This window comes from Mandrillus leucophaeus, unplaced genomic scaffold, assembly GCF_000951045.1.
Source record: "Mandrillus leucophaeus isolate KB7577 unplaced genomic scaffold, Mleu.le_1.0 Scaffold274, whole genome shotgun sequence".
NCBI lineage: Eukaryota > Metazoa > Chordata > Mammalia > Primates > Cercopithecidae > Mandrillus > Mandrillus leucophaeus.
Genome location: NW_012102854.1, coordinates 159,408 through 186,651, shown reverse-complemented (window position 1 = coordinate 186,651; position 27,244 = coordinate 159,408). Strand labels below are relative to the sequence as shown.

Below are 27,244 nucleotides of genomic sequence, written 5' to 3'. Positions count from 1 at the left end.
AAAAAAAAAAAAAAAAGTTAAAACTATGCATAAAGGTAAAGTTAGAGCATCATCACTCTGCTCCTCCCACAACCCTTGTTTTGGTGAGTATTAGTGGGCTCAACTGTGTCCCTTCCAAAATTCATATGTTGAAAGCATAAATCCCAGTGCCTTAGAATGTGAATGTATTTGGAAACAGGGTCTTTAAAGAGATAATTCAGTTAAAATGAGGCTATTAAGGTGAGCACTCATTCGACCTGACTCCTATCTTTATAAGGGAGGAAATTTGGACACACAGAGAGATGTCAAGGATAGACACAGAGGAAAGACCATGTGAGTGCATAGCAAGAAACAGACCATCTGCAAGCCAAGGCGAGAGGCCTCAGAAGAAACCAAAGCTACAATCAGCATAATCTTGGACTAATGTCCATAACTGTGAACAAACAAATTTCTGTTATTTAAGCCATCCAGTCTGTGGTATTTTATTATGGCAGCCCTAGCAAACTAATACAGTGAGTTATTTCCTCCTGGGTCATACTATATACCTGTCTCTCTGGGTTATGCTGAGATTGGACCCTCATTATAGATTTATAATGAGGATTGAGCATTTCCTTACTTCCTGGAATGAGAAGATGTTCCAGGCTGATTCCTAAATACTATCCCAGCAGACAAAACATTTCTGGTGGATCTTACAGAGCATGAGCATGCCCTTTCACTACTCCAGGTTATGTTATCTTAGGGTTTTCAACGAGAGGAAAACTAATTTCTCAAATGCTGGATTGCAAGTTATTTCCACTAGTAAGAGAGGTCACCACAGTGACTTAGGAGTTCAAGATTGCCAGTTTCATCTGGGTCCTATCCATATGTCTCAACTCCAAATTTCAGGATCCCATTCTTTGCCAGTCAGTCTTCTTTCACATGATAAATTTGACAAGACTGTGAATTCAACATTCATCAAACTGAGCAATTGTGTGTTTTTCAGCAATGTCAGCCCTATGGCTACAAGAAAGGGGAGATTCTTTTTTTTTTTTTTTGAGACAGAGTCTCGCTCTGTCGCCCAGGCTGGAGTGCAGTGGCCGGATCTCAGCTAACTGCAAGCTCTGCCTCCTGGGTTTATGCTATTCTCCTGCCTCAGCATCCCGAGTAGCTGGGACTACAGGCGCCCGCCACTTCGCCCGGCTAGGTTTTTTTTGTATTTTTTAGTAGAGACAGGGTTTCACCATGTTAGCCAGGATGGTCTCGATCTCCTGACCTCGTGATCCACCCATCTCAGCCTCCCAAAGTGCTGGGATTACAGGCTTGAGCCACTGCGCCTGGCCAAGGGGAGATTTTTATGGAAATGCTTTCATTCTCAGATTGTGACTTGAACTGAGAGTTAATAAACCTGAACTTATCGGCTTCTCTTTATGCATTTAAGTTAACGTAAGTTAATCCATCCCACACCGCAGTCCTTATATCATTACTGCCATAATGGTCAAGTACAGCAACTGTTTAGCTCCCAAGGCATGTGCTTTAATTGATACTTCATTCCAATCAACCATGGCCTAATTCATTGTAACGTTACTGCATGCCATGAATTTCTACCAACCCAAATCCCATTGGCATGGAACTCTGCACTGCAGTCAATCCCAAAGGATTAGGAAAACGATACTAAAAGGCGTGACCAAACTAATCCCAGAGTTCCGTCTTTACAGGCCTTTCACCTGGAACCACATCAGGTACCAATTCTGTTGCAGTCAATATCTAATCAAGGAACAGAAAACACACAGTAATTTGAACTAGGAAAGTTAAATATAAAAAATTATTAACTATCATGGAACTAGAGTAACAAAGGATTGACCAGTAAGAAGTAAAGGAAACTCAAAAAAACCATAGGAATTATAGCCATAAAGAGCAGCCATTGATCGGGCATGATGCCTCACATCTGTAATCCCAACACTTGGGGAGGCTGAGGTGGGAGGATAGCTTAAAGCCAGGAGTTTCAGACCAGATCCTGTCTCTACAAAAAGAAAAATAAAACAGCCAATTAGCTAGGTGTGGTGCATGTGCCTGTATTCCTAGCTACTTGGGAGGCTGAGGAGGGAGGATGGCTTCAGCCTAGGAGTTTGAGGCTGCAGTGAGCTATGATTGTACCTGGGTACCTGGGTGACTCCAGCCTGGGTGACAGAGTGAGACCTTGTCTCCAAAAAAATTTTTAAAAATAATAATAAGAGCAGCCACTACTAATGGTAGAGAGTCCAAGGAAGAAGCCCTCCCAAGGCTAACATCTAGGCCTTGTTGGAGAGTGCACATCTGTGGCTTACTGAATGACAGTAGTTGCTGTGGTAAAGGGCTGCGACTAAGATGAGGCAAGTGAGACAGTGAGAAGCACTCACCGTCAGATGTAGCTACACTTGCATGACGCTGAGACGGAATGCCTCAAATTTTGCATTCTGAGTTCCGCATTCTTAAGACAGTCATCGTCAAGGTTATATGTGCAGGGTTGGCATCTGAGAGCGAATGCCTCAAGTTTTGTGCCTCACTTGCCTTAGCCATGTCCTGTTCCTGCTGTGGAATTTGCTGGAAATCTGCCCTCTAGAATTTGCCAGGAATCCATCCTGTGGGGCAGACTGGGTTGTCTTACCAGAAGCATTTGCTACAAAACTTTCAGACGAGGCTACTGGGTGCTGCTGGCCACTGTGTACTTTAAGAGCTGGGAGCGAGAGAAGCTGCTTGACTGAGGAAGCCTGGTAAAGTCACTCATGCTGCAGGAACTGGGTACTGGGGAAACTGAATATGCTGCAGGAGGTGGACCTGGATGCTGGAGCCACCTGCCAGGCAAGCACACCAGAACCAGAAGGGAATGCCCCTTCCTCTTGCAGTGTCTTTCAGACATCCACTACTGGTAAAGCTTAACATTGTTCTGGCAAGGAAAAATATTTCTATAGCCCAGGTCTACTTTTGCAGAGTGAAAAAATGGTGAATAAAGGGTGAATTTGGAACTTAGGGGCAATACATTGACAACTGGCATATAGTCTTTTAAGAGTTTTAAAGTTCATTTTTTTTTTTTTTTTTTTTGAGACGGAGTCTGGCTCTGTCGCCCAGGCTGGAGTGCAGTGGCTGGATCTCAGCTCACTGCAAGCTCCGCCTCCCGGGTTTACGCCATTCTCCTGCCTCAGCATCCCGAGTAGCTGGGACTATAGACGCCCGCCACCTCGCCCGGCTAGTTTTTTGGATTTTTTAGTAGAGACGGGGTTTCACCGTGTTAGCCAGGATGATCTCGATCTCCTGACCTCGTGATCCGCCCGTCTCGGCCTCCCAAAGTGCTGGGATTACAGGCTTGAGCCACCGCGCCCGAACTAAAGTTCATTATTAAAATTGTAAATCATTTATCTAGGACTGACTTTGCTGTTTAGGTATGACATGAGATAGGGATATAATACTTTTCAAAAATATTATTTATTTATTTATAGAGACAGAGTCTCACTCTGTCACACATGCTGGAGTGTAGTAGTTCGATCTCGGCTCACTGTAACCTCCACCTCCCAGGTTCACGTGATTCTCCTGCCTCAGTCTCCTGAGTAGCTGGGACTATAGACACGTGTCAGCACGCCCAGCTACTTTTTGTATAATACTTTTTTAAATGGATAGATGATTATATCTTTTGAATTTTTCCATATAGGCAATCATAAGATCTGCAAGCATCAGTTTTGTTTCTTGCTTTCTAGTACTTACATGTTTTATTTGCTACAACCTTTATGGACATGCACATATTTGATGTGTCCCTTCCTGGTTTTTGTACGTATTGTTCGCCAGAATGAGGAAATTACCTTCTACTCATAGCTTGTTCAAATTTTGTGTTTCTTCTTACAGTAACTGGATGTTGGGTTTTATCAAATTCTCTGTTGTAGACAAATGTGCATTTTTCTCTGTAATCTGTTAATATAATTAAGCGATTTTTTAATGTTGAAGCAACCTTGTATTCCTTGGATAAAATCAACTTATTCATAAAGTTTGCTTTTTTAATTATTGTATTCAGATTGCTAGAGTTTTATTTAGCGTGTGTGTGTGTGTGTGTGTATTCATAAGTTATATTAGCCCCAAGTTATTCTCTTTTCATATTTAGTATTTTGCCTTATTTGGTATCATGGCTATTAGACTACTTTCTTCAGATAAATTGAAACATGTTCTTTCTGTTTCTTTTTTCTTCTTTTCCCCCCAAAGTTTGAGTTTTTTTCCTGAAGTATTTTATATATTCAGATACATAAAATCTTTTTAGGTTAAGTGATAATACCCATATAACCACCATGAAGATTAGAAAAATACAACATCGGCTGGGCGCGGTGGCTCAAGCCTGTAATCCCAGCACTTTGGGAGGCCGAGACGGGCGGATCACAAGGTCAGGAGATCGAGACCATCCTGGCTAACACGGTGAAACCCTGTCTCTACTAAAAAATACAAAAAACTAGCCGGGCGAGGTGGCGGACGCCTGTAATCCCAGCTACTCCGAGGCTGAGGCAGGAGAATGGCATGAACCCGGGAGGCGGAGCTTGCAGTTAGCTGAGATCCGGCCACTGCATTCCAGCCTGGGTGACAGAGCGAGACTCCATCTCAAAAAAAAAAAAAAAAGAAAAAAAAGAAAAATACAACATCGCTAGTACCACAAAGCCATCTGCCTGCCCAAATCAAATTCATCTCTTTCACTCTCTCTCCACTGAAGTGTAACTATTAAGTAGATTTTGTGAAAATCATTCTCTGCTCTTACAATTTTTTGCCAACTTTGTATAACTCCCTAAAGAATATTATACAGCTTTGCCTGCTTTTAAACTTATATAAATTGAATCATAATATATGTGTCCTTTTTAAGTTTTGTTTTGTTTTGTTTTGTTCTGAGACAGAGTCTCACTCTGTTGCCCACGCTGGAGTGTGGTGGCACAATCTCATCTCATTGCAACCTCCACCTCCCGGTTCAAGTGATTCTCCTGCCTCAGCCTCCCAAGTAGCTGGGATTACAGGCATGCACTACCACGCCTAGCTAATTTTTTATATTTTTTAGTAGAGACGGGGTTTCACTATGTTGGCCAGGCTGGTCTCGAACTCCTGACCTCAAACGATCCACTCGCCTCGGCCTTCCAAAGTGCTAGGATTACAGGCGTGAGCCACCGCACCTGGCCCATGTTGAATGGTTTAGATATATCTTGTTTATCTCCACTATTTCATAACCTTTGTGACTGTATCACAGTGTATTTTGTCCAACATATTTTTTATGTGGATAATTGGTGGTTTCCAGCATTTTACTCTTAATAAAACTGTTATGAATATGAACATTCTAGTGGATGTTTTACCTAGGAGTGGAATTGCTGGGTAATAGGGAAATATGCATGTTAGCCTAGATAACCAAATTCAAAGTGGTTGTATGAAAAAGTAGTCTACTTCCAACAGTGTATATTTGCCGCCGCCTTTACCACATTTTTGCCACATCTTTACCAACATTTGGAATAGTCACACTTTTTTTTTTTTTTTTTTTTTTTTTTGAGATGGAGTCTCGCTCTGTCGCCCAGGCTGGAGTGCTGTGGCGCGATCTCAGCTCACTGTAAGCTCCGCCTCCCGGGTTCATGCCATTCTCCTGCCTCAGCCTCCCGAGTAGCTGGGACTACAGGCGCCCGCCACCTCGCCCGGCTAGTTTTTTGTATTTTTTAGTAGAGACAGGGTTTCACCGTGTTAGCCAGGATGGTCTCGATCTCCTGACCTCGTGATCCGCCCGTCTCGGCCTCCCAAAGTGCTAGGATTACAGGCGTGAGCCACCGCGCCCGGCCGGAATAGTCACACTTTTTACCTACCTAATATACTTAGTAATATCTAATTATGGTGTTAATTTGCATGACCATGACTACTAATGCAACAGAACATCTTTTCATTTGCATTATCTTTTGTCTCCTTTTCCCATTTTTTTTCCCAAGATTTGTTCATTTAGGCAAAATTCACATGAGATACACTTAACCATTTTAAAGTGCATAATTCAGTGGTATTTAGTATAACTTCAGTGGTATTTGCTGTATTCATAATATTGTGCAACTATCGATTCTCTCCAGTTTTAAACCTTTTTCATCTGCCTGTAGAAATACCCTGTACCCGTTTGAAGCACAGACTTTTAACTTGGATGAGTTTAAATGGATATATTCTTTTCTTTCATTGCTTGTGCTTTAGGTGTCAAATCTAAGGATTAACTGCGAAATCTGAGGTCATGAAGAATTAGAAATCCTGTTTTTTTGAAAGAGTTTTATGATTTAGCACTTCTGTTTAGGTTGTTGATCCATCTCAAGCTCACATTTTATATTTGCATGTGTTTATCCCATTGTCCCAATACCATTTGTTGAAGAGACGTTTCTTTCTCCATGCAGTGCACTTACTGTCCTTCTGGGAAATCTATTAGTCATAGATGTTTGGGTTTATTTCTGGTTTTTCAGTTTTATTCCATTAGTTTACAAGTCTGTTCTTATGCCAGTCCTATGGATTACTGTAGCTTTGCAGTAGTAAGTGTTACAATTGGAAGAAGTGAGTCCTACTTTTTCATTTTCAATACACATTGCAGTTCCATATGGATTTTGGGCACGCATTGCAGTTCCATATGGATTTGAGGAGTGGCTTTTCATTTTTTTTCTTTTTTGAGACGGAGTCTTGCTGTGTCGCCCAGGTTGGAGTGCAGGCAAAATCTCGGATCACTGCAACCTCCGCTTCCTGGGTTCCAACAATTATCCTGCCTCAGGCTCCTGAGTAGCTGGTATTACAGGCACGTGCCACCACGCCCAGCTAACTTTTTTACTTTTAGTAGAGACAGGGTTTCACCATGTTGGCCAAGCTAGTCTCGAACTCCTGACCTTGTGATCCACCCGTCTCGGTCTCCCAAAGTGCTGGGATTACAGGCGTGAGCCACCGCGCCTGGCCTGGCTTTTCATTTCAAAGGCCACTAAAGTGTTAATAGAGATTGCATTGAATCTGCAGATTATTTTAGCAAGTATTTTCATCTTCATGTTAAGTCTTCCAATCCATGAACATGGGATTTTAATCTCTTGCGTCTCCAACTGATGTACTGCAATTCAGTTCTGGTACTAGCTACCCAGAGTTAGTGTCAGACTCCATAGGTTTTAGCATATAGTCCCCAGTAAATCTGCCCTTACTTTAGTCCAACTAGCTACAATTCCAGTAAGTTCCCATGACTCCCTCCCCCTCCCCCCTTCATTTAGTAATTTACTACAACTCACAGAATTCAGGAATGCACTAAAAATTATAGTTTTATTATGAAAGATAAGGATACAAATTAGGAACAGCCCAGTAAAGAGACACATAGAGAAAGGTCTGAAAGGGATCTATACACAGTTTATATGCCCTTTCCTGGTAAAAGCAGGTGTGTCACCCTCCAAACACGTTGATATGTTCACCAGCAAGGAAGCTCCACTGAACTTTGGGGTGGAATTTCATTATGTAGGCATGATTGATTAATCATTGGCCACATGATTGAACCCAGTCTCCAGCCCCACTTTCTTCCTCAGAGATTGGGCTAGCTAAAAATATTTTTGATGACTGCCCCAATTCCGAAGCTACTCAGGGGTCCACCATGAGTTACCACATTAGCATAAACTCAGGTGTGATCCATAACAAAGACACGTCTAGCTCTGTGCTAGGAACCCTAGGACAAAGACCTGACAAATTATTACACAGGGCACAAACAAGACCGGGAGTGAAAATGACAATGTCTTCCTATTTATTTAGTGGTTTCTTTTCTCTTGGATCATTTAGCTTTTTTTGTTGTTTGTTTGTTTGTTTGTTTTGTTTGAGACTGAGTCTTGCTCTGTTGCCCAGGCTGGAGTTCAGTGGCATGATCTCGGCTCACTGCAAGCTCCACCTCCTGGGTTCAAGTAGTTCTCCTGCCTCAGCATCCCAAGTAGCTGGGATTACAGGCACACGCCACCACGCCTGGCTCATCACCATGCCTGGCGCACCACCACGCCTGGCACACCACCATGCCTGGCTAACGGTTTTGTATTTTTAGTAGAGACGGGGTTTCACCATGTGGGCCAGGCTGATTTTGAACTCCTGACCTCAAGTGAGCCGCCCGCCTTGGCCTCCCAAAGTGCTAGGATTACAGACTTGAGCCACCGCAACCAGCCCATTTAGCTTTTTATTAATGATTTGAGAAAGATCTTATATTTTACATGCTAGTTCTTTGACAGTTAAATATTTTGTAAATATCATCGCCCATTCTGTGGCTTGCAACTTTTTAACAGATTTTATTCATAAGTAAGCTGTGAATCACACTTATATTGTTACACAACTTTGTTTTCCATGTAATTAATATTACCTTTTTGTCCATATATTTATCACTAATTTATATTCAAAATCTACTGGAAAATAAATCTCTTCCCGGTATGTTCTGTCAGCTTCTTAGGTTTAGAAACATCTCTTCTATGATCCTTTTTTTCTCTACTGACTGCTTGTACCACTATTACTCTAGAATTCTGTCTTCTTAAATTCACTGCCCTTCTGTGTTGTTTCTTAGATTCCTTGCCTTCTTATTTCTTGGTCTGGTTCTTCTTCTTGATATTGGTGGCATGTGAGAAAGGATGAATGAGAATTAAATTTTGTGAGTTCTAGTATATTTTTCAACCACTATATTGATTCTTTGGCAGGGCATGGAATTCTTAAAATATTAAGAATTCTTTATTTTCTTAATATTTTAAAATATTAAAAATATTTTTCCTCAGAATTTTAAAGTTATGATTTCTGTCTTATAGTATTATTTAGAACTACAAAGCCATTTTCATTTCTGGTCTTTGGTTTATACCCTGTCTTTGCATTTTGGAGCCTTTTAGGGTATTTTCTTTGTTTCCAGTGTCCTAGAACCTAATAAAAATATATCTAAATGTAAATCATGTTTTTTAATGCTACATACCAAGTGGGCCCATTAAATATGGAGAGAGTCATGTCTTTCAGGTCTGGGAAGTTTCCCTTAATGCTACTTTTTAGAACAATCTGTATTTTCTGTTTCCTTTGAAAAATTTCAAACATAGAGAAAAAAAAAGACTATTCCAGTGAATTCTGAATACCCATTTTCTTCCTCTGTTTGGGCCACTGTAACAAAATACCATAAACTAGTTATCTTATGAACAAAAGAAACTGATTTCTCACAGTTGTGAAGGCTGGAAAGTACATGATCAAGATGTTGGCAGATTCAGTGTCTGGTAAGGACCTGCTTTCTGCTTCATAGTTGGCACCTTCTCTCTGTCCTCACATGGTAGAAAGGGAAAGGCAGTCCTCCGGGTCCTCTTTTATAAGGACACTAATTACATTCATGAGGGCTCTGCCTTCATGACCTAATCACTTCCCAAAGGCCGTACCTCCTTACCCCATTACATTAATACCTAAAGTTCAACATTTCATTTGGGGGTTGGGAGGACACAAACATTCGGACTCTATCATCCATCACCCAGATTCTTCAGTTGTTGCCATTTTGCCACATTTCCTTTATCTTTATTAATACACATACATACACATTTTTTTCTGAGTCATTTGAAAATATGTTGGGGACATCTTCACATTTTACTATTAATAATTTTAACATATATCTCCTTAGTATTAACAATATATCTCCAACCTAAGAAAATTAAAATGGACTTACTAATATTCTTAAGCATTTTATGTTTAGACAGCTCCAGTGGTTTTCAAACTCTCTTTATTTAGCTGCTATTGTGTTTCTTTGTTTATTTGTTTGTTTGTTTTACTTGGGTGTGTGTTTGCATGATCTAGGATCCAGTCAAGATTTATATATTGGTTTTGTCATTGGATCTCTTTAGTCTCTTTTATTCTGGAGCAGTCTCTCATTTTTTGTTTTATATGACATGAATTTTTCGGTGTTTTTTGAGACAGAGTTTCACTCTTGTTTCCCAGGCTGGAGTGCAATGGTACGATCTTGTCTTACCACAACCTCTGCCTCCTGGGTTCAAATGGTTCTCCTGCCCCAGCCTCCTGAGTAGCTGGGATTACAGGCATGCAGTACCACAGCTGGCTAATTTTGTATTTTTAGTAGAAACGGGATTTCTCCATGTTGGTCAGGCTGGTCTCGAACTCCTGACCTCAGGTGATCTGCCCACCTCGGCCTCCCAAGGTGCTGGGATTACAGGCATGCGCCACCATGCCTGGCCCTGCTTTATATGACATTGAATTTTTTTAAGAATCCAGGACAATTATTTTATAGAATGTCCCATAACCTTTATTTGTCTCTTGGCTTTCTCATGTATAGGAAGCTTAGATTCAGGTAAATATATTTGGCAAGCATACCACATAGGTGGTATGATGGTACATCTTTCATTGTATTACGTTAGGAGGAACATATTGTCAGGTTGCTCCACTACTATTGATTCCAAGTGCTATAGTTTGGATGTTTGTCCCCTCCGAATCTTATGTTGAAAATTTCCCCCCAGTGTTGGTGGGGCCTAATGGCAGGTGTTTCTGTTATGGGGGTGGATCCCTGATTAATAGATTAATGCCCTCCCTGGGGGGCAGTGGGTGAGTGAGTTCTTGCTCTTATTAGTTCCCACAAGAGCTGGTTATTAAAAAGAACCTAGCACCTCCCTCGACCCTCTCTTTTGCTTCCTCTCTCTCCACATAATCTCTGCACATCCCAGCTCCTCTTCGCCTTCTACTAGTGGAAGCAGCCTGAAACCTTCCTCATAAGAAGATATTGGTGCCATGCATCTTGTACAGCCTGCAGAACTGTGAGCCAAATAAACCTCTTTCCTTTATAAGTTACCCTCCCTTAGCTGTGCCTTCATAGCAACACAAGTAGACTAAGGCATCAAGTTTTACCACTTAAGATTAAGGTGGTGAGTACCAAATCTTTCTATTATACAGGTATATGTTTTTCCCTTTATAATTAATAAATAATCTGTAGAGTGATACTGTGAGATCAAGTGAATATCCTTTTCCCCAGCGCAATTCATTATCCAATTTTAGAATCCATTGAGGATCCTTGCCTGAATCTTTTATCCTATTGATGATTTTAAAATGGTGATTTTTGGGTTCCTCCATTTCTTCTAGCACGCTTTATAGATTCTTAGCAAACTGCTAAAAATGATTTCTTCTCAGTAGATGGTGGACTTTGTTGCTTGACCTCTCATATTTTCCATTTCTGTATCTTTTTTGTATGGATTTTAAAGAGATTTAATTATTTATTTTTGAATGATTTGTTTTTATTCCCACTTTATGTTTTCATTTTCTCTGAGTATTTTTTTTCACTTAATATTTCTTTCATATTATTCTATTCTTGTATCATGTGGAGTAGCTTCTCACATCCTATGAGAATATACATTGTGACTTGAGGTTTTCTTTGTTCCCCTATATAGTCTGTCTTCTGAATTCCTTTAGTTGCTTTGTTTACTGTCTTTTATCTTACAGGCTTTTCTCAAATATCTAATATTTGCCTATTTTTTGTTTACGTTGTTTTTGTATATATTTAAGGTATACAACATGAGGTTTTGATACATATTATGAAATGGTGACTGTAGTCAAGCAAATTAACATGTTCATCATCTCACATAGTTACACTTTTTATGTATGTGTGGCAAGAGCACCTAAAAATCTACTCTTTTATCAAAAATCTCAAATACAATACAATGTCATTAACTATAGCCCTCATGTTCTACATTGGATCTCTAGACTTACTCATTCTACGTGTCTGAAACTTTGTATCCTTTGACCTGCATCTCCCCATTTTTTCCCTGACAGTCCCTAGTAACTACCATTTTGTATGCTATTTCTGTACTTTTTTTTTTTACATTCTACATATAAGTGAGATCATGCAGTATTTCTCTTCCTCTGTCTCCCTTATTTCACATAGCATAATGTCCTCCAGTTTCATGTCTGTTTTGGCAAATGGCAGGATCTCTTTCATTTTCAATGGTGAATAATACTCATTTATAGGTATCATAATTTCTTCATCTGTTCATCAGTGGACACATAGGTTATTTTCACGTCTTGGCTATTGTGAATAATACTGCTTTGAACATGTGGGTGGGTACACATATCTTCATGAGGTGGTGATCTATTTGTAATTTAGAGTGGGCTCTAAGAAGCTGTATGCTAAATTTTTGTATGTTGATTGTTAGACTTTTATGGGTACTTAGTTCCCTCCACTTCTTAAGTTTTTCTGGGGTTCTGCAGCATAAATCATACACTTTTTTACACACAAAAAAGTGTAACTATATGTGGGCTTTCCTTACTTCTAGTTAAGATTATCTTTTTTGGTTGGTCATCATTTATCTTACACTTTCAACTTAAAATGTGGGCTGGGCATGGTGGCTCATACCTGTCATCCCAGCACTTTGGGAGGCTGAGGCAGGTGGATCACTGGAGGTCAAGAGTTGAGACCAGCCTGGCCAATATGGTGAAACCCCACATCTAAAAATACAAAAATCAGCCAGGCGTGGTGGTGGGCGCCTGTAATCCCAGCTATTTGGGAGGCTGAGGCAGGAGAATCACTTGAACCTGGGAGGCAGAGGTTGCAGTGAGCTGAGATTGCGCCATTGCACTCCAGCCTGGGTGACATGAGTGAAACTCTGTCTAAAAAAAAAAAAAAAAAAAAAGGAGCCAGGCATGCATGGTGGCTCACGCCTGTAATCCCAGCACTTTGGGAGGCTGAGGTCAGGAGTTCAAGACCAGCCTGACCAACATGGAGAAACCCTGTCTCTACTAAAAATACAAAATTAGCCAGGCATGGTGGCACATGCCTGTAATCCCAGGTACTCAGGAGGCTGAGGCAGGAAAATCGCTTGAACCCGGGAGGCAGAGGTTGCGGTGAGCCGAGATCACGCCATTGCACTGCAGCCTGGGAAACAAGAGCGAAACTCCATCTCAAAATAAATAAATAAATTAATTAATTAATTAACTTAAAATGTTTTGTTGCTGCAGCTTCCTCTTTGATTTCCTTTTATGTGGTGGGTTTGTTCCTTTTTACAAATTCCTTTTCATTCCTTTTAGTGAGGTTTTGGAAAGGGTACAGGGATAAATGCACATGATCCACTGCCCTTTTTCAGAGAAATTATGTCCTACGTTTAGAGAAATCTAGTTTTTATATGTTTATTTGTAAGGATAATACATTTTGAAAATAATTTATTATATTAGCTATTTGATAAATGCATTTAGTTTTTTTCATGTACCAGAGTTCAAGTTGATTAAATTAACAGATATTATCTTTGTCTTCATGAAGCTTGGCTCTATTGTAGCAGAGATTAAACAAGCATTCAAACAAATATGAAAAATTTAACTGTAGGGAATGGATGTGTAAATTGCCCATTATCAAAACAAAACACAAAGAAAAGAGGAAAAAAGAGCTCTGAGAAATGATGATAGAGTGTGCATAATTAAGACTGAACATGCAGGAAATATTTTAAAGATATATCGTTTAGCAGAGATCTAAACCATTGCCAGAAACTTGCAAGGCCAAGAGGAGGGGCAGTGGATATAGGGGGCCATTTCAGGCAGGTGAAATCATGATGGGGATGGGTGGGTACAGTTTTGTGCATTTGAAGAACTATGAAGGCCACTGTGGCTACAGCTTATTGTTGGGTGGGGGGGTGCAGAGAGGGATATTAGGTTGTAGAGACAGGCAGATCACTGAGGAACTTTTACAAGCAAGTTCATTTTGAGCAGAACAGTTCCAGGCTAAATATCACTCTGGGTGCTAAGGGTGCAAAACTGGAAATGCAGGAAGCTAGAAGAAATGCTGCTTTAGTGTCCAAGCAAAAGGTAATTTTGATTTGGATTAGCCAGTTGGAGATTGGAAGAACAATTTCAAGACATATTTAGACCTGCTCTAAACAGGATTGTTATGTGAATTGTAGAAAGAGATTGATGCTGGAATGTTTTCACTTTTTGGGGTTTGAGGTATTAACTCAGGACCTTAGATGGTATCTTTAAATCCATTCCCTTTCCTAGTCTCTACTTTTGTGGCAAATAAATCTCCCAAAATAATAAGCACTGCACAGTTACTTTATGCAAGTATATAAGTAGATTAGGTATGATCAGAATCATTCCATAATCATCAAAGATGAGGTTCAGGATATTTATGTATCTTCATCTTTATATAGCTTCATCTTTCTTGCAATCTTCTAGTAGTATCACATTGCCTCCTGTCTTGTCTTCCCTTTCCTCTCGTGTTAAAACTAGATTCTGTTCCTCAGCTGTAGCCCTTACTGAGCTCCTTCTTCTCTCAATGTTATCATCATAGAATTTGGAGGCAAACTTAACCATAACAAACCACATTCTAACCACAGATGAATCTTCCCTCTCCATAGCTCATTCCATACTCATTTAGCACTTAGTCTTTCACTCAGAAACTGCTGTTTGTGAATTATCTTTCTTTTCTGTCTCCATTAGTTTATCTGCAAATTATGTTTATTACTGAATCATCCCAGATTTTCCACCCCAGGAAAAATGTGGTACTCCAAACAACCCTGATAAACGAATATGAGAATTACTCTCATTTGTAAATGTTTATAACACTAGATTCATCTCTTAGGAAATTAAGACAGGGCCAAGACATCTGTATAATTACCAAGCTTTCAAAGTCTGTAGGGAACTTTAAACTACTGTTTAAAAATAATCTGTTTCCTGAATACTTCCTTCACTTTCTAGTCTGACTTTTACTCATTTTCTCTGCTTCCCTAATCTGTTTGTCAAATTGCCCCAGTCATATGTGAGAACTGTATAAGCAACTCATTTTTTTATGAAAATTAAACTGTAGTTGTCTTTTGTATCTATTATAAACGTTTAATCTCTCCCAGAACACAAAAAAGTGAATGTTTGCTTTTATATTTTCTTTCAGACTGTGAATCAAAGTTGAGACCAAGAAATTATTTCTGAAAAAGGATATTTATGGAATAGAATCATCCTGATGGGAGATAATGGAAAACCTTACAAAACACAGCATTGAGTGTTCAAGTTTCAGAGGTGATTGGGAATGTAAAAGCCAGTTTGAGAGAAAACAGGGATCTCAGGAAGGACATTTCAGTGAAATGATATTTACTCCTGAAGACATGCCCACTTTCAGTATCCAGCATCAGAGAATTCATACTGATGAGAAACTCCTTGAATGTAAGGAATGTGGGAAGGATTTTAGTTTTGTATCGGTCCTTATTCGACATCAGCGAATTCATACTGGTGAGAAACCTTATGAATGCAAAGAATGTGGCAAGGCCTTTGGTAGTGGTGCAAACCTTGCTTACCATCAAAGAATTCACACTGGTGAGAAGCCTTTTGAATGTAAAGAATGTGGGAAGGCCTTTGGTAGTGGCTCAAACCTTACTCACCATCAGAGAATTCATACTGGTGAGAAACCCTATGAATGTAAGGAATGTGGGAAAGCCTTTAGTTTTGGGTCAGGCCTTATTCGACATCAGATCATTCACAGTGGTGAAAAGCCTTATGAGTGTAAGGAATGTGGGAAGTCCTTTAGTTTTGAATCAGCCCTTACTCGGCATCACAGAATTCACACAGGTGAGAAACCTTACGAATGTATAGATTGTGGTAAAGCCTTTGGCAGTGGTTCAAACCTTACTCAACATCGGCGGATTCATACTGGTGAGAAACCTTATGAGTGCAAAGCATGTGGAATGGCCTTTAGCAGTGGTTCAGCCCTTACTCGGCATCAGAGAATTCATACCGGTGAGAAACCATACATATGTAATGAATGTGGGAAGGCCTTTAGTTTTGGATCAGCCCTTACACGACATCAGAGAATTCATACCGGCGAGAAACCTTATGTATGTAAGGAATGTGGGAAGGCTTTTAATAGTGGCTCAGATCTCACTCAACATCAGAGAATTCACACTGGTGAGAAACCCTATGAGTGTAAAGAGTGTGAGAAAGCCTTTAGAAGTGGTTCAAAACTTATTCAGCATCAAAGAATGCATACTGGTGAGAAACCTTATGAATGTAAGGAATGTGGGAAGACCTTTAGTAGTGGTTCAGACCTTACTCAACATTACAGAATTCATACTGGTGAGAAACCCTATGAATGTAAGGAATGTGGGAAGGCCTTTGGTAGTGGCTCAAAACTTATCCAACACCAGTTAATCCATACTGGTGAAAGACCCTATGAATGTAAAGAATGTAGAAAGTCCTTTAGTAGTGGTTCAGCTCTTAATCGGCACCAGAGAATACACACTGGTGAGAAACCCTATGAATGTGGGGAGTGTGGGAAAGCTTTTTGTAGTGGCTCAAGCCTTACTCAGCATCAGAGAATTCATACAGGTGAGAAACCTTATGAATGTAAGAACTGTGGGAAGGCTTATGGGAGGGGTTCAGAGTTTCAGCAACATAAGAAAAGTCATAATGGTAAGAAACTCTGTGAATTGGAGACTATGAATTGAAATTATGTGCTGAAGGAAGGACTCTAAACATATGACATAAGAAAATTCATAGTGGTGAAAATCTCTACAAATAGAACTAAGGTACAAATGCCTTACTTATGCTTCACAGGTTAGTCAGTCTAAGAAAATTTATACAGGAAAAAAATCACCCCAAATAAAATAAATATTTAAAGATCCTTATCTATATTCATTCCTTCATTACTTTGGAAAATTCTTACTTGTGAATATTAAAAATGAAAAAAAAATCATTTATTGTATTTTGCCTCTATTTTAAACATTGGAAAACTCATTTCTGGGTTAACCCTACTATATTTTTTCAATGATCTTTTTTTTTGTATTATACAGAATTACTGATTCATCTAAAAGTTATTTATTGCAAGTCTAAATTTATCCTTTTCTTCTTTCTTGATTATCGTCCTAACACCATTTATTCAATAACTTTGTCCATTTCATATTGTTTTTTATCGACTATTTGATGGTAAGTTACATTTGTATTCACATAAAGTTTGGATATCAGGTCAGTGTTTTTTTTTTTCTTTTTTTTTTTTTTTGAGACAGAGTCTCACTCTTGCCAGGCTGGAGTACAATCTTGGTTCACTGCAACCTCCACCTCCTGGGTTCAAGTGATTCTCCTTCCTCAGCCTCCCGAGTAGCTGGGGCTACAGGTGCCCGCCACCACGCCTGGCTAAGTTTTTGTATTTGCATTAGAAACGGGGTTTCACCATGTTGGCCAGGATTGTCTCGATCTCTTGACCTCATGATCCATCGGCCTCGGTGTCCCAGAGGCTGGAATTACAGGCATGAGCCACCGTGCCTGGCCCAGTGTTTGTTTTTTAAATTTGCGTATATGTATCTATGTTTCATCCTGTTTATGGTGAATAACTGTTACTTCTAAGTATCCTTTAATACCTGTACCTTTTGTTTTAGAAGATTGTTTACTTTCCTTTTATAAAATTGTACTCTCCATTCTGCAAAACAGCTTTCCCTCATCATAATGTAGATAAGAAGAAAAAGATATGGTTACCTGTAATCTTACCAATCACAGATAATCACTGTCAAACTTTTGGAGCAAATCCTTTAATACTATCTCTCTCATTGTTTTGGAAACAAGGTGTGATTATGCTATACTATAACCAGCCCTTAGTATTTTTTGTCTGTAAATATGTTGTTACCATTTTATTGGCTTTATAGTATTCACCTGTCTTTATCAAACCCCAATTTTGTCAAGTATTAAAAATTTTGCCATTACAAACACTTACCTTGATGGCCCCTTTTCAGTGTGTCTGCATTATTTATTTATTGTTCATTTCAGAGATAATGTGTCAATTGCTTTTGCATATAAAAGATTTTTACATTACAGATAAAGCTGGCCTTGCCTTTGAGCAGCATTCCTGGCCTCAGTTCCTTTGCATTGTTAACCAATTTACTTATTCTTCTAGATCCTTTTATATGCATCTGTAACATACCTATGTGGGTAGAATCAGAATACCTAAGAGCATTGTTGTGTGGATTCTATAATTGTGCCTATCACATAAGAAATGCTTAGTGAATGTTACCCATCACCATTATCTTCTCAAGCTTCATTTTTATTATTTACAGAAAAACTTTTAGCCATGATCCATACCTTACTCAACAACAGAGACCCTGTAATGGAGAAAGACATTCATTTAAATGAATGTAGGCAAAGTTTGACTGACATTCATTCCTTGTTGAATAAGAATATTTGCTGCCAGGCACAGTGGCTCACGCCTGTAATTTCAGCACTTTGGGAGCCCAAGGTGGGTGAATCACTTGAGGCCAGGAGCCTAGCCAATGTGGTGAAACCCCATCTCTATTAAAAATACAAAAATTGGCCGGGCGTGGTGGCTCAAGCCTGTAATCCCAGCACTTTGGGAGGCCGAGACGGGAGGATCACGAGGTCAGGAGATCGAGACCATCCTGGCTAACACGATGAAACCCCGTCTCTACTAAAACATACAAAAAACTAGCTGGGCGAGGTGGTGGGCACCTGTAGTCCCAGCTACTCAGGAGGCTGAGGCAGGAGAATGGCCTAAACCTAGGAGGCGGAGCTTGCAGTGAGCTGAGAGATCCGGCCACTGCACTCCAGCCTGGGCGACAGAGCAAGACTCCGTCTCAAAAAAACAAACAAACAAACAAAAAAAATTAGCCAGGCATGGTGGCGTGTGCCTGTAGTTCCAGGTACTCGGGAGGCTGAGGCATAAGGATTGCTTGATCCTGGGAGGTGGAGGTTGCAGTGAAACAAGATCGCACCACTGAACTCCAACCTGGGTGACAGAGCAAGGCTCTGTCTCAGAAAAAATAGAAACAAAAAAATTCATTTGTCCTACAGAAAATATAATAAGATTACAAAATGTGAGAAGACAAATACACTATAAAATTTGTACCAGGGTAGAAGTAAAAAAACTATGGCAATATTCTTCATTGAAATCCAAATACTAATTCAGTACTCATCTGCATGATTCTTTGCTTAAAAATAAAATGCAGGCAGGCACAGTAACTCATGCCTGCAATCCCAGCACTTTGCGAGGCTGAGGCAGGAGGATTGCTGGAAGCCTGGTGTTTGAGACCAGCCTGGGTGACATAGCAAGCCCCCGTCTCTACAATAAAAGTTTTAAAAAGAATGAGCCAGGTATGGTGGCCTCCAGCTACTGGAGGCTGAGGTGGGAGGACCAGTTGAGCGTAGGAATTCAAGGCCTCAGTGTGCTATTATTGTGCCACTGCACTCTAGCCTGGACAACAGAGTAAGACCCTGTCTCTAAAAATAAATGAATAAATTAATTAAAATCAAATAAATTATTTTTTAAATAAATGGCACTGAATAGATTACATAGCAAAACTTATGAGGACCTGTAATATAGAGAGGAAATTGTATAGCTCTAAATCCATTCATTTGTTAGAATATTAAAGAAATTGTAAATAAAGAAACCAAGCATATAACCCAAGAAGCTGGAGAAAGAATAACTACAACAAAAACCCTAAGGAAAATGGGAGGGAAAACTAATTTTAGAATAAAACAATCTAGATCAATAATCACAACCTGCTGTTTTGAAAACAAAATAGTAGCAGCTCTTATAAATAAAGGTATATGAACATGAATGCAAAAATGACATTGCTCTACAGACTTTACAGATTACAGGTTGAGCATCCTTAATTTGAAAATTCAAAATCTGAAATGCTCCAAATTCCAAAACTTTTTGAGCTCAACATGATGCTCAAAGATAATTTCAGACTTTTGGATTAAGTATGCTTACCTGGTAAGTGTAATGCTAATATTCCAAAATCCAAACACTTCTGGGTCCCAAGCATTTTAGATAAGGGATACTCAGCTTTTGTTTACTGCTATTACACGTTACCTTTTAATAATTATTTTGAAAATTAAAATGAACATTTTAGTGAAAGGATTTTAATCACGAGAATTGACTCAAAGTGGCATAGAAATGGGTATTATATAAGAGATATAAAGCAAAAACTATAGGAAGGCTGGAGAAAAAAACCCTGTGGCCAAAGTCTCTTTTATACTCCCTTACCCCCCAGTCAGGTCCCCTGAGTGAATATTTTGGCATTCAATCACATTTTGCATCGGAAAGAACAAAAGATGAAAATATATCAGCATTAGTATATTTTATAATTTTTAAATTTGAGATAATTAAGTTTTTTAATTTTTAAAAGATATGGAAAAGAAATGATTAAAAACAGACTAACTTATGAACTCTTAAGATGCCACATATAAAATGCATCACTTTAAATATACAACTAATTTTTAAAATCCTGCAGATTAATCTGTTGTAGATATATATTGAATCCCACTTTCAGAGACTAAAATGTTGGGTAAAAAGTGCATTTTAGAACTGATAAACTACTTCATCAATGATTTTAATGATTTCTTTAGATTTTCAAATTTGTTGATATTGGCAAACATAATTGGCTTTCAGTTTTCAGTCTCTCTATATATTTGTATTTCTACTCATAGTTTTATTTTTAAACCACTTTATTCTTCTAAATGGATTTGAAGGAGTCCCATTCATTTTACTTGTTTTTTTTTTAAAAATCTTATCTGGGTTTTCTTCATGCTTTTGACTATTTTTGTTTGCTTTTTCTATTTCAAAAATATATTTCACTATTTTCTTTTTTTCTGTGTGTATTTCTGTTGAGTACATATGCTTAGTTAATATATTTTCAGTCCCTTTTAAATTGAAAGCATTTAAGGCTACAAGATTTCCTTTGAATATTGCTATATCTGGGGCCCATAGTTTTTCTTCTTCTTCTTCTTTTCTGAGATGGAGTCTCACTCTGTCGCCAGGCTGGAGTGCAGTGGCGCGATCTCAGCTCACTGCAGCCTCCACCTCCCAGGTTCAAGCAACTTTCCTGCCTCGGCCTCCTGAGTAGCTGGGACTACAGGTGTGCGTCACCATGCCCGGTTAATTTTTGTATTTTTTAGTAGAGATGGGGTTTCACCATGTTGGCCAGGATGGTCTCGATCTCTTGACCTTGTGATCTGCCCACCTCAGCCTCCCAAAGTGCTGGGATTACAGGTGTCAGCCACTGCACCCGGCCCCATAGTTTTTTAAAAAATTAACTTCTAGATAATTCTTATTTTAATCTTGATTTCTTTTTGATTCACTAGTTATGTAGGTGTCTGTATGTTTGTGTGTGTTTCTAAATTTTCAAAAACTTGTGAAAAAGATTTAGCATATGAAATTATAGTGTGCGTGATCTGTGAAACTTAATTAAAAAGTTAAAACATTAATTTATTATTTGTGGCCAAATACAGGTTAGGTTTTTAATATGTTTTATAGATATATGATGTGAAATGATATATATTCTCTATAAAACACAAAGTTCTATTTAATTATATTAAGCTTGGTGATTACATTATTTATATATCCTCTGGTATTTTATTTGTTTAGTTCTGAAAAATGCCCATCTATATTATTTTAAGGTCTTCGGTTAATATAGAGGTTTTTTTTTATGTTTGATTGCTGTATTTTTCACTATGATGTTGAATTCAAATTTCTCTAATATTGAAAATTCTGCTTTGGCCAGTAGAGCCACACTAGGTCTGTTGTGTGTCAGCTTGTTCTAGGTATATATCCTTATAAATACCATATAGTTAGTGTTTTATTTTTAACCCAATTGGTTTTTGTATTTTAATTGGAGCACGTCATACATCTATAGGCAGGCTTACTCAATTCCTATGAAATCACCTTTTAAAATATATTTTTCTTTTAAAGAGCAGAAAAGTAACTAAAATTCTCAAATTCTGTTGCTTTTTCCTATGTAGCTACTCGTCATGGTCATTTAATGCATTGTTTCTCTTCATCTCTCTGTTCCCTGAAGATTGAAGTTTTCTAAGACTCAGCCTTTGACACATTTACTATTTATACTTATTTGTTCCTTGGTGATTTCACCCCAGTGGGTTTGTTTCCCTTGAACTCCACACTCATTACATTCAGTAGCCTTCTCTACACTTCTACTTGAATTCATTTTTATTTAGGTATATAAAATACTGATGGAAATAGCATAAATCCTAAGTGTTCTACTTGATGAAGTAATATTGTACACGTATGTAAGCACTGCCCAGACTGACATACATTTGCAGCCTAAGAAGGCTTCTTTGTGCTGCTTTGCTGTTAATACTCCACTGCCCAGAAATAACCTCTCTCCTAATTTCCGTAACTACAGATAAGCTTACATGTTTTTCCAATTCATGTAAATGGAATAGTACGCTGAACCCTTTTTGTGTCTGGTTTCTTTTGCTCAACATTATTTCATGCAACAATAAGGATGGCTCTCTCAGACATAATAGATTATTCATTTTTATTTATTAGTGTTTTATGGGAATTACATTGAGTTAGGGAAACTGCAGTCTGAGGGAAAAGTTTCCACAAGACTGTGCTCATTTTAGACACCAGCCACAAGTTCAGAGGTTCCAAGGGCTACCCATACTTCAGACCAGCTGACTACAAATTTGGGAGTTGTCATGACTACCCTTGATAATTCAGTATAATCACAGAACGCAAGAGAATAGTATACTTATGATTACAACTTTATTAATTTATTTTTATTTTTTTATTTTTTTTTGAGACGGAGTCTCGCTGTTGTCACCCCGGCTGGAGTGCAGTGGCACGATCTTGGCTCACTGCAACCTCCCCCTCCTGGGTTCAAGCGATTCTCCAGCCTCAGCCTCCTGAGTAGCTGGGATTACAGGTGCCTGCCACCACACCCAGCTAATTTTTGTACTTTTAGTAGAGACGAGGTTTCACCATGTTGGCCAGGCTGGTCTCAAACTCCTGACCTCAAGTGATCTGCCCGCCTTGGCCTCCCAAAGTGCTGGGATTACAGGCGTGAGCCACCGCGCCTGGCCTATGATTACAGCTTTATTATAGTGAATGGGTACAAATTACACCTAGCCAGAGGAAGAGACACATAGAATGAAGTCTAAGAGGGGTCCAAAGATGAATCTTCTGGTCATCCTGTCTATGGAGTCCTGGATGGTGATACCTCCTTCCATCTACAATGTGGAATAATAAAATAGAGTGTTGCAATCCAGGGAAGCTCACCCTAGTCTTTGGTTTCCAGTGTTTTTCTTGGGGTTTGATAACCCTGCCCTGCCCACATAGCGGACCTTTGTCTTTCTGCCCTTCTTGCTGGTTTGTCTAGTACTGTTTGTCTGCCATCTCCAGAAGTCAAAACTGAAATAGCATGTCTCAAAGCACTCATCATAAATCACATGTTATACTGTTGGGTGGCCAACAAAGAACCCAGCCAAACCAAGACACTGCTATTGAGCAGGACATTCCAGAGGCCTAGAGATTACCTCCCAGTACTCACAGCAAAGGCAACGCCTCTCTTTGGGTGAAGTTAATTTATCACTATGCAGGAATATACTTTGACTTACTCATTCTTTGGTTGATGGGTATCTGTATTGTTTCTATAGCTCTGGGAACCTTCTTATACGTGTCTTTATGTAGACATATTTACTCTTTTCTATTGGCAATATACTTCAGAATGGAATTGCTGAGTCAGAGATAGGCCTATATTTAGTAAATGTCAGTTTTCCAAAGTAATTGTACAAATTTACACTCCCACAAAGAATCTGTAAGGGTTTCATTTGCTCTATATACTCTTCACACTTAGTATTGTATAGTCATTCTAATAGGACTATACTAATATGTTAGTTGTTATAGTTATATATAGAGATATATAACTGTTATATAAGTATGTAGAAAGTTGTATTTTCACTTCCTAATGACTAATAATGTTGAATACCTTTTCATATGCTTGCTTACTAGCTTTTTTGGTATCTTGTATGCAGGGTTGGTTAGACTTTGGCCGTTTTAAATGCATATCGTGTCTTTTCCTTATTGCTTTGTGTGAGTTCTTTGTGTATTTTGGATCTGGATCTGAGTTGATATGTATGTTGCAAATACCTTTTGCTCTGTGGTATGCATTTCCACTCTCTTAAAGGTACGGGTTGATGAATTGGAGTTTTTAATTTTAATTAACTCCTGTTTATCAGCCTTTTTCTATATATGGTTAGAACTTTGAGTCTTAAATGTTTGTGTGTGTGTGTTTCATGCCTACAAACTCATGAAGGCATTCTTTCTTCCCCTAGAGGTTTTATTTCACCACTCACATCTTGCCTGGGATTACAGGCGTGAGCCACTGTGCCTGGCCTATGATTACAACTTTATTATAGTGAAAGGATACATATTTCAACAAGCCACAGGAAGAGACACATAGAATGAAGTCTGAGACAAGTTTGGTGTACAGTATGATATTTAGTGGGTCAAGTTTAATTATCAGTACTCCTGCAGATATCCAAGTTAATCCAGCATTATGTATTGAAAAGTAAATTCTTTCTCCCCGGTGATATTGCACTTCTACCCACCTCTCATCACTTTTCCTGATAACATCCTGATCCTAACCATGGCTATATGTTACTTAGATATTTATAATAACCTCCTGATTTGTCTGTTTGTGTAGCCTTCAGGGCGTTCACAACAGCATAGCCACAGTGATTTAGATGTTATCACTTCTATGCTCAGTTTCTGGAAAATCTGAGCAACAAATAAAGTGGTATTGGATTATACCCCAAAGTATAAAATAAATATCCATGCGTTCATACTGATATGACTATATTATCAGATAAATAACTAAATAAATGGAGGAGATAAATGTCCAGGACAGAATTCCAAATAATTTATGCAGATATTCTGCCCTCAGGGAAGTGGAGCATAACCCCCTGCTCCTTAAGTACGTGCTGTGCATAGTGACTTCCAAAGACTACTGTATGGGAAAAGGGAGAAAAGAGTAACTTTACACTGGAGAAACTTGACAAACACTCCCTCACTCAGGTGATCAAGACCAACAAAAAGTCATCATGCTGATAGTATGAATCCTTGATATCTATGAGGAAAATGGCACTTAACCTCTGTGATCTTCCTCCTGCAAACAACCTCAGTCTAATCATGAGAAAAACATCAGTCAAATCTTAGTGGAGGAACATTCTATGCTATACAGGCCTCCTCAAAATAGTTAAGATCATTTAAAATGAGGAAGAGAGCCAGGCACTCTGGCTTGTGCCTGTAATCCCAGCACTTTGGAGGGCCGAGGAGGGTGGATCACCTGAGGTCAGGAGTTGAAGACCAGCCTGGCCAACATGGTGAAACCCCGTCTCTACTAAAAATACAAAAATTAGCTGGGCGTGGTGGTTGGTGCCTGTAATCCCAGCTACTTGGGAGGCTGAGGCAGGAGATTCGCTTGAACCTGGGAGGCAGAGATTGCAGTGAGCTGAGACCACGCCATTGTACTCCAGCCTAAGCAACAAAAGAAAACTCCATCTCAAAACAAAAACAAAAACAACAACAACAAAAAAAAAAAAAGGAAGAAACTGTCATAGCCAAGAGTAGCCTAAGTAGAAATGATGACTAAATGCAATGTGTTCTCCTGCTTAGAATGCTAGAACAGAAAAAGGAAGAAAAGCTTAAAAACCTAAGAACATTGGGAATAAAGTGTAAGCTTTAGCTGATAATAATGTCCCAATACTTGCTCATTAATTGTAACAAATGTACCATATAAGATAAGATGTTTTCAGTAGTAGGGGAAACTAGGTGTAGGGTATATGGGAATTCTCTGTATTACTTTTATAATTATTCTGTAAATCTAAAACTGTTCTAAAATAAATCGTATATTTTATAATAGACAGAGAATGAAGTTGAGTACTCAAATTACTTCTAAATGGCCGGGCGCAGTGGCTCACACCCATAATCCCAGCACTTTGGGAGGAGGCCGAGGCAGGCGGATCATGAGGTCAGATTGAGACCATCCTGGCTAACATGGTGAAACCCTATCTCTACTAAAAATACAAAAAAATTAGCCAGGCATGGTGGTGGGCACCTGTAGTCCCAGCTACTCGGGAGGCTGAGGCAAGAGAATGGCGTGAACCCGGGAGGCAGAGGTTGCAGTGAGCCAAGATTGTGCCAGTGCACTCCAGCCTGGGCAATAGAGCAAGACTCCATCTCAAAAAAAAAACAAAACAAAAAAACCAAATTATTTCTAAAGTCATTCCTGTGTATCCACAGAGCCAGATTTATCATGATTTGAGTAATGTTATTACATGGAGTCATTTACATCTATGATATTAGATCCATGTTTTACAAAAGAACACATGTAGAGCCCAGACCACTGTTTCCTGACATGCTAGGCTAAAACTCAGATTCGAGACTCAGAATCATTTTGGTCCTCTTCAACATTTTACTGCATCTAATTGCACAACTCTACTTGTTGGTTCTCCTGAACTCTAGAGCCAGTAACAATGACCCCAAAGTAATTCTCATGATTTTGTCTGAGGTACAATTTAAATTCTCGGATGACTCCGAATCTGCAGAAATATTAATATAAAGAGAAAAATAATAAGGTTATGTGGTGTATAGGAAAAACTGTAAATTTTACATGTGAAAAAGATTTCTGCTTATTAAAAAATACCAAAGAGGCCAAAAGATTAGGAAAAGTTACTGAAACAACAACACATGACAAACACTAACCTTACTATATAAAGAAATATATTTATTTCTTAAGTATATAAAGAAGTTTGTAATCAGTAAAAATGACCAACAATGTGATGGAGAAACAGAAGAGTTTATAGTAACATGAACATGCCTGTTAAACATTTGAACAAATGATCAGTTTCTCTCATAACATAGAAATAGAAATGAAATTGTAAATTGTTCTTCTGTCTTGTTTGATCAAATTTGATAAAACATTTAATAGCATACATATTCCAGAGAAGATGTTTCCTGCTCTATCTCCCAACACATACAGTGTTACTATCACAATATAGTGTGAAACCGTCAAGGCAAAAATCTTTAATCTCTTTGCCCTGATGATATCTGTCTCTACAATATCCAGTACTCCCACGTCATTCCTCAACCCAGGGCTCTAACTTCAATAAGATTTATACACCCATTTTCTGTTCCCATCTACCACACTAAATTTTTTTTTTTTTTTTTTTTTGAGATGGAGTCTCGCTCTGTCGCCCGGATTGGAGTGCAGTGGCCGGATCTCAGCTCACTGCAAGCTCCGCCTCCCGGGTTTACGCCATTCTCCTGCCTCAGCCTCCCGAGTAGCTGGGACTACAGGCGCCCGCCACCTCGCCCGGCTAGTTTTTTGTATTTTTTTAGTAGAGACGGGGTTTCACCGTATTAGCCAGGATGGTCTTGATCTCCTGACCTCGTGATCCGCCCGTCTCGGCCTCCCAGAGTGCTGAGATTACAGGCTTAAGCCACCGCGCCCGGCCTACCACACTAAATTCTTGTGATCTTTCTACTCTGCACTCTGAA

At 39.0% G+C, this 27,244-nt stretch overlaps 1 protein-coding gene and 1 long non-coding RNA gene across 2 annotated transcripts in view; both read left to right on the top strand.

Annotated features, from left to right (window-relative positions):
• Window positions 1–27,244, top strand: part of LOC105543034 — a 45,657-nt gene that overhangs the window by 13,637 nt on the left and 4,776 nt on the right. The window lies entirely within an intron of this gene.
• Window positions 14,862–16,605, top strand: ZNF345 (zinc finger protein 345). Its single transcript, XM_011984765.1, has one exon. It carries the CDS (start codon window positions 14,916–14,918, stop codon window positions 16,380–16,382), a length of 1,467 nt encoding a protein of 488 aa, XP_011840155.1. The 5' UTR covers window positions 14,862–14,915; the 3' UTR covers window positions 16,383–16,605.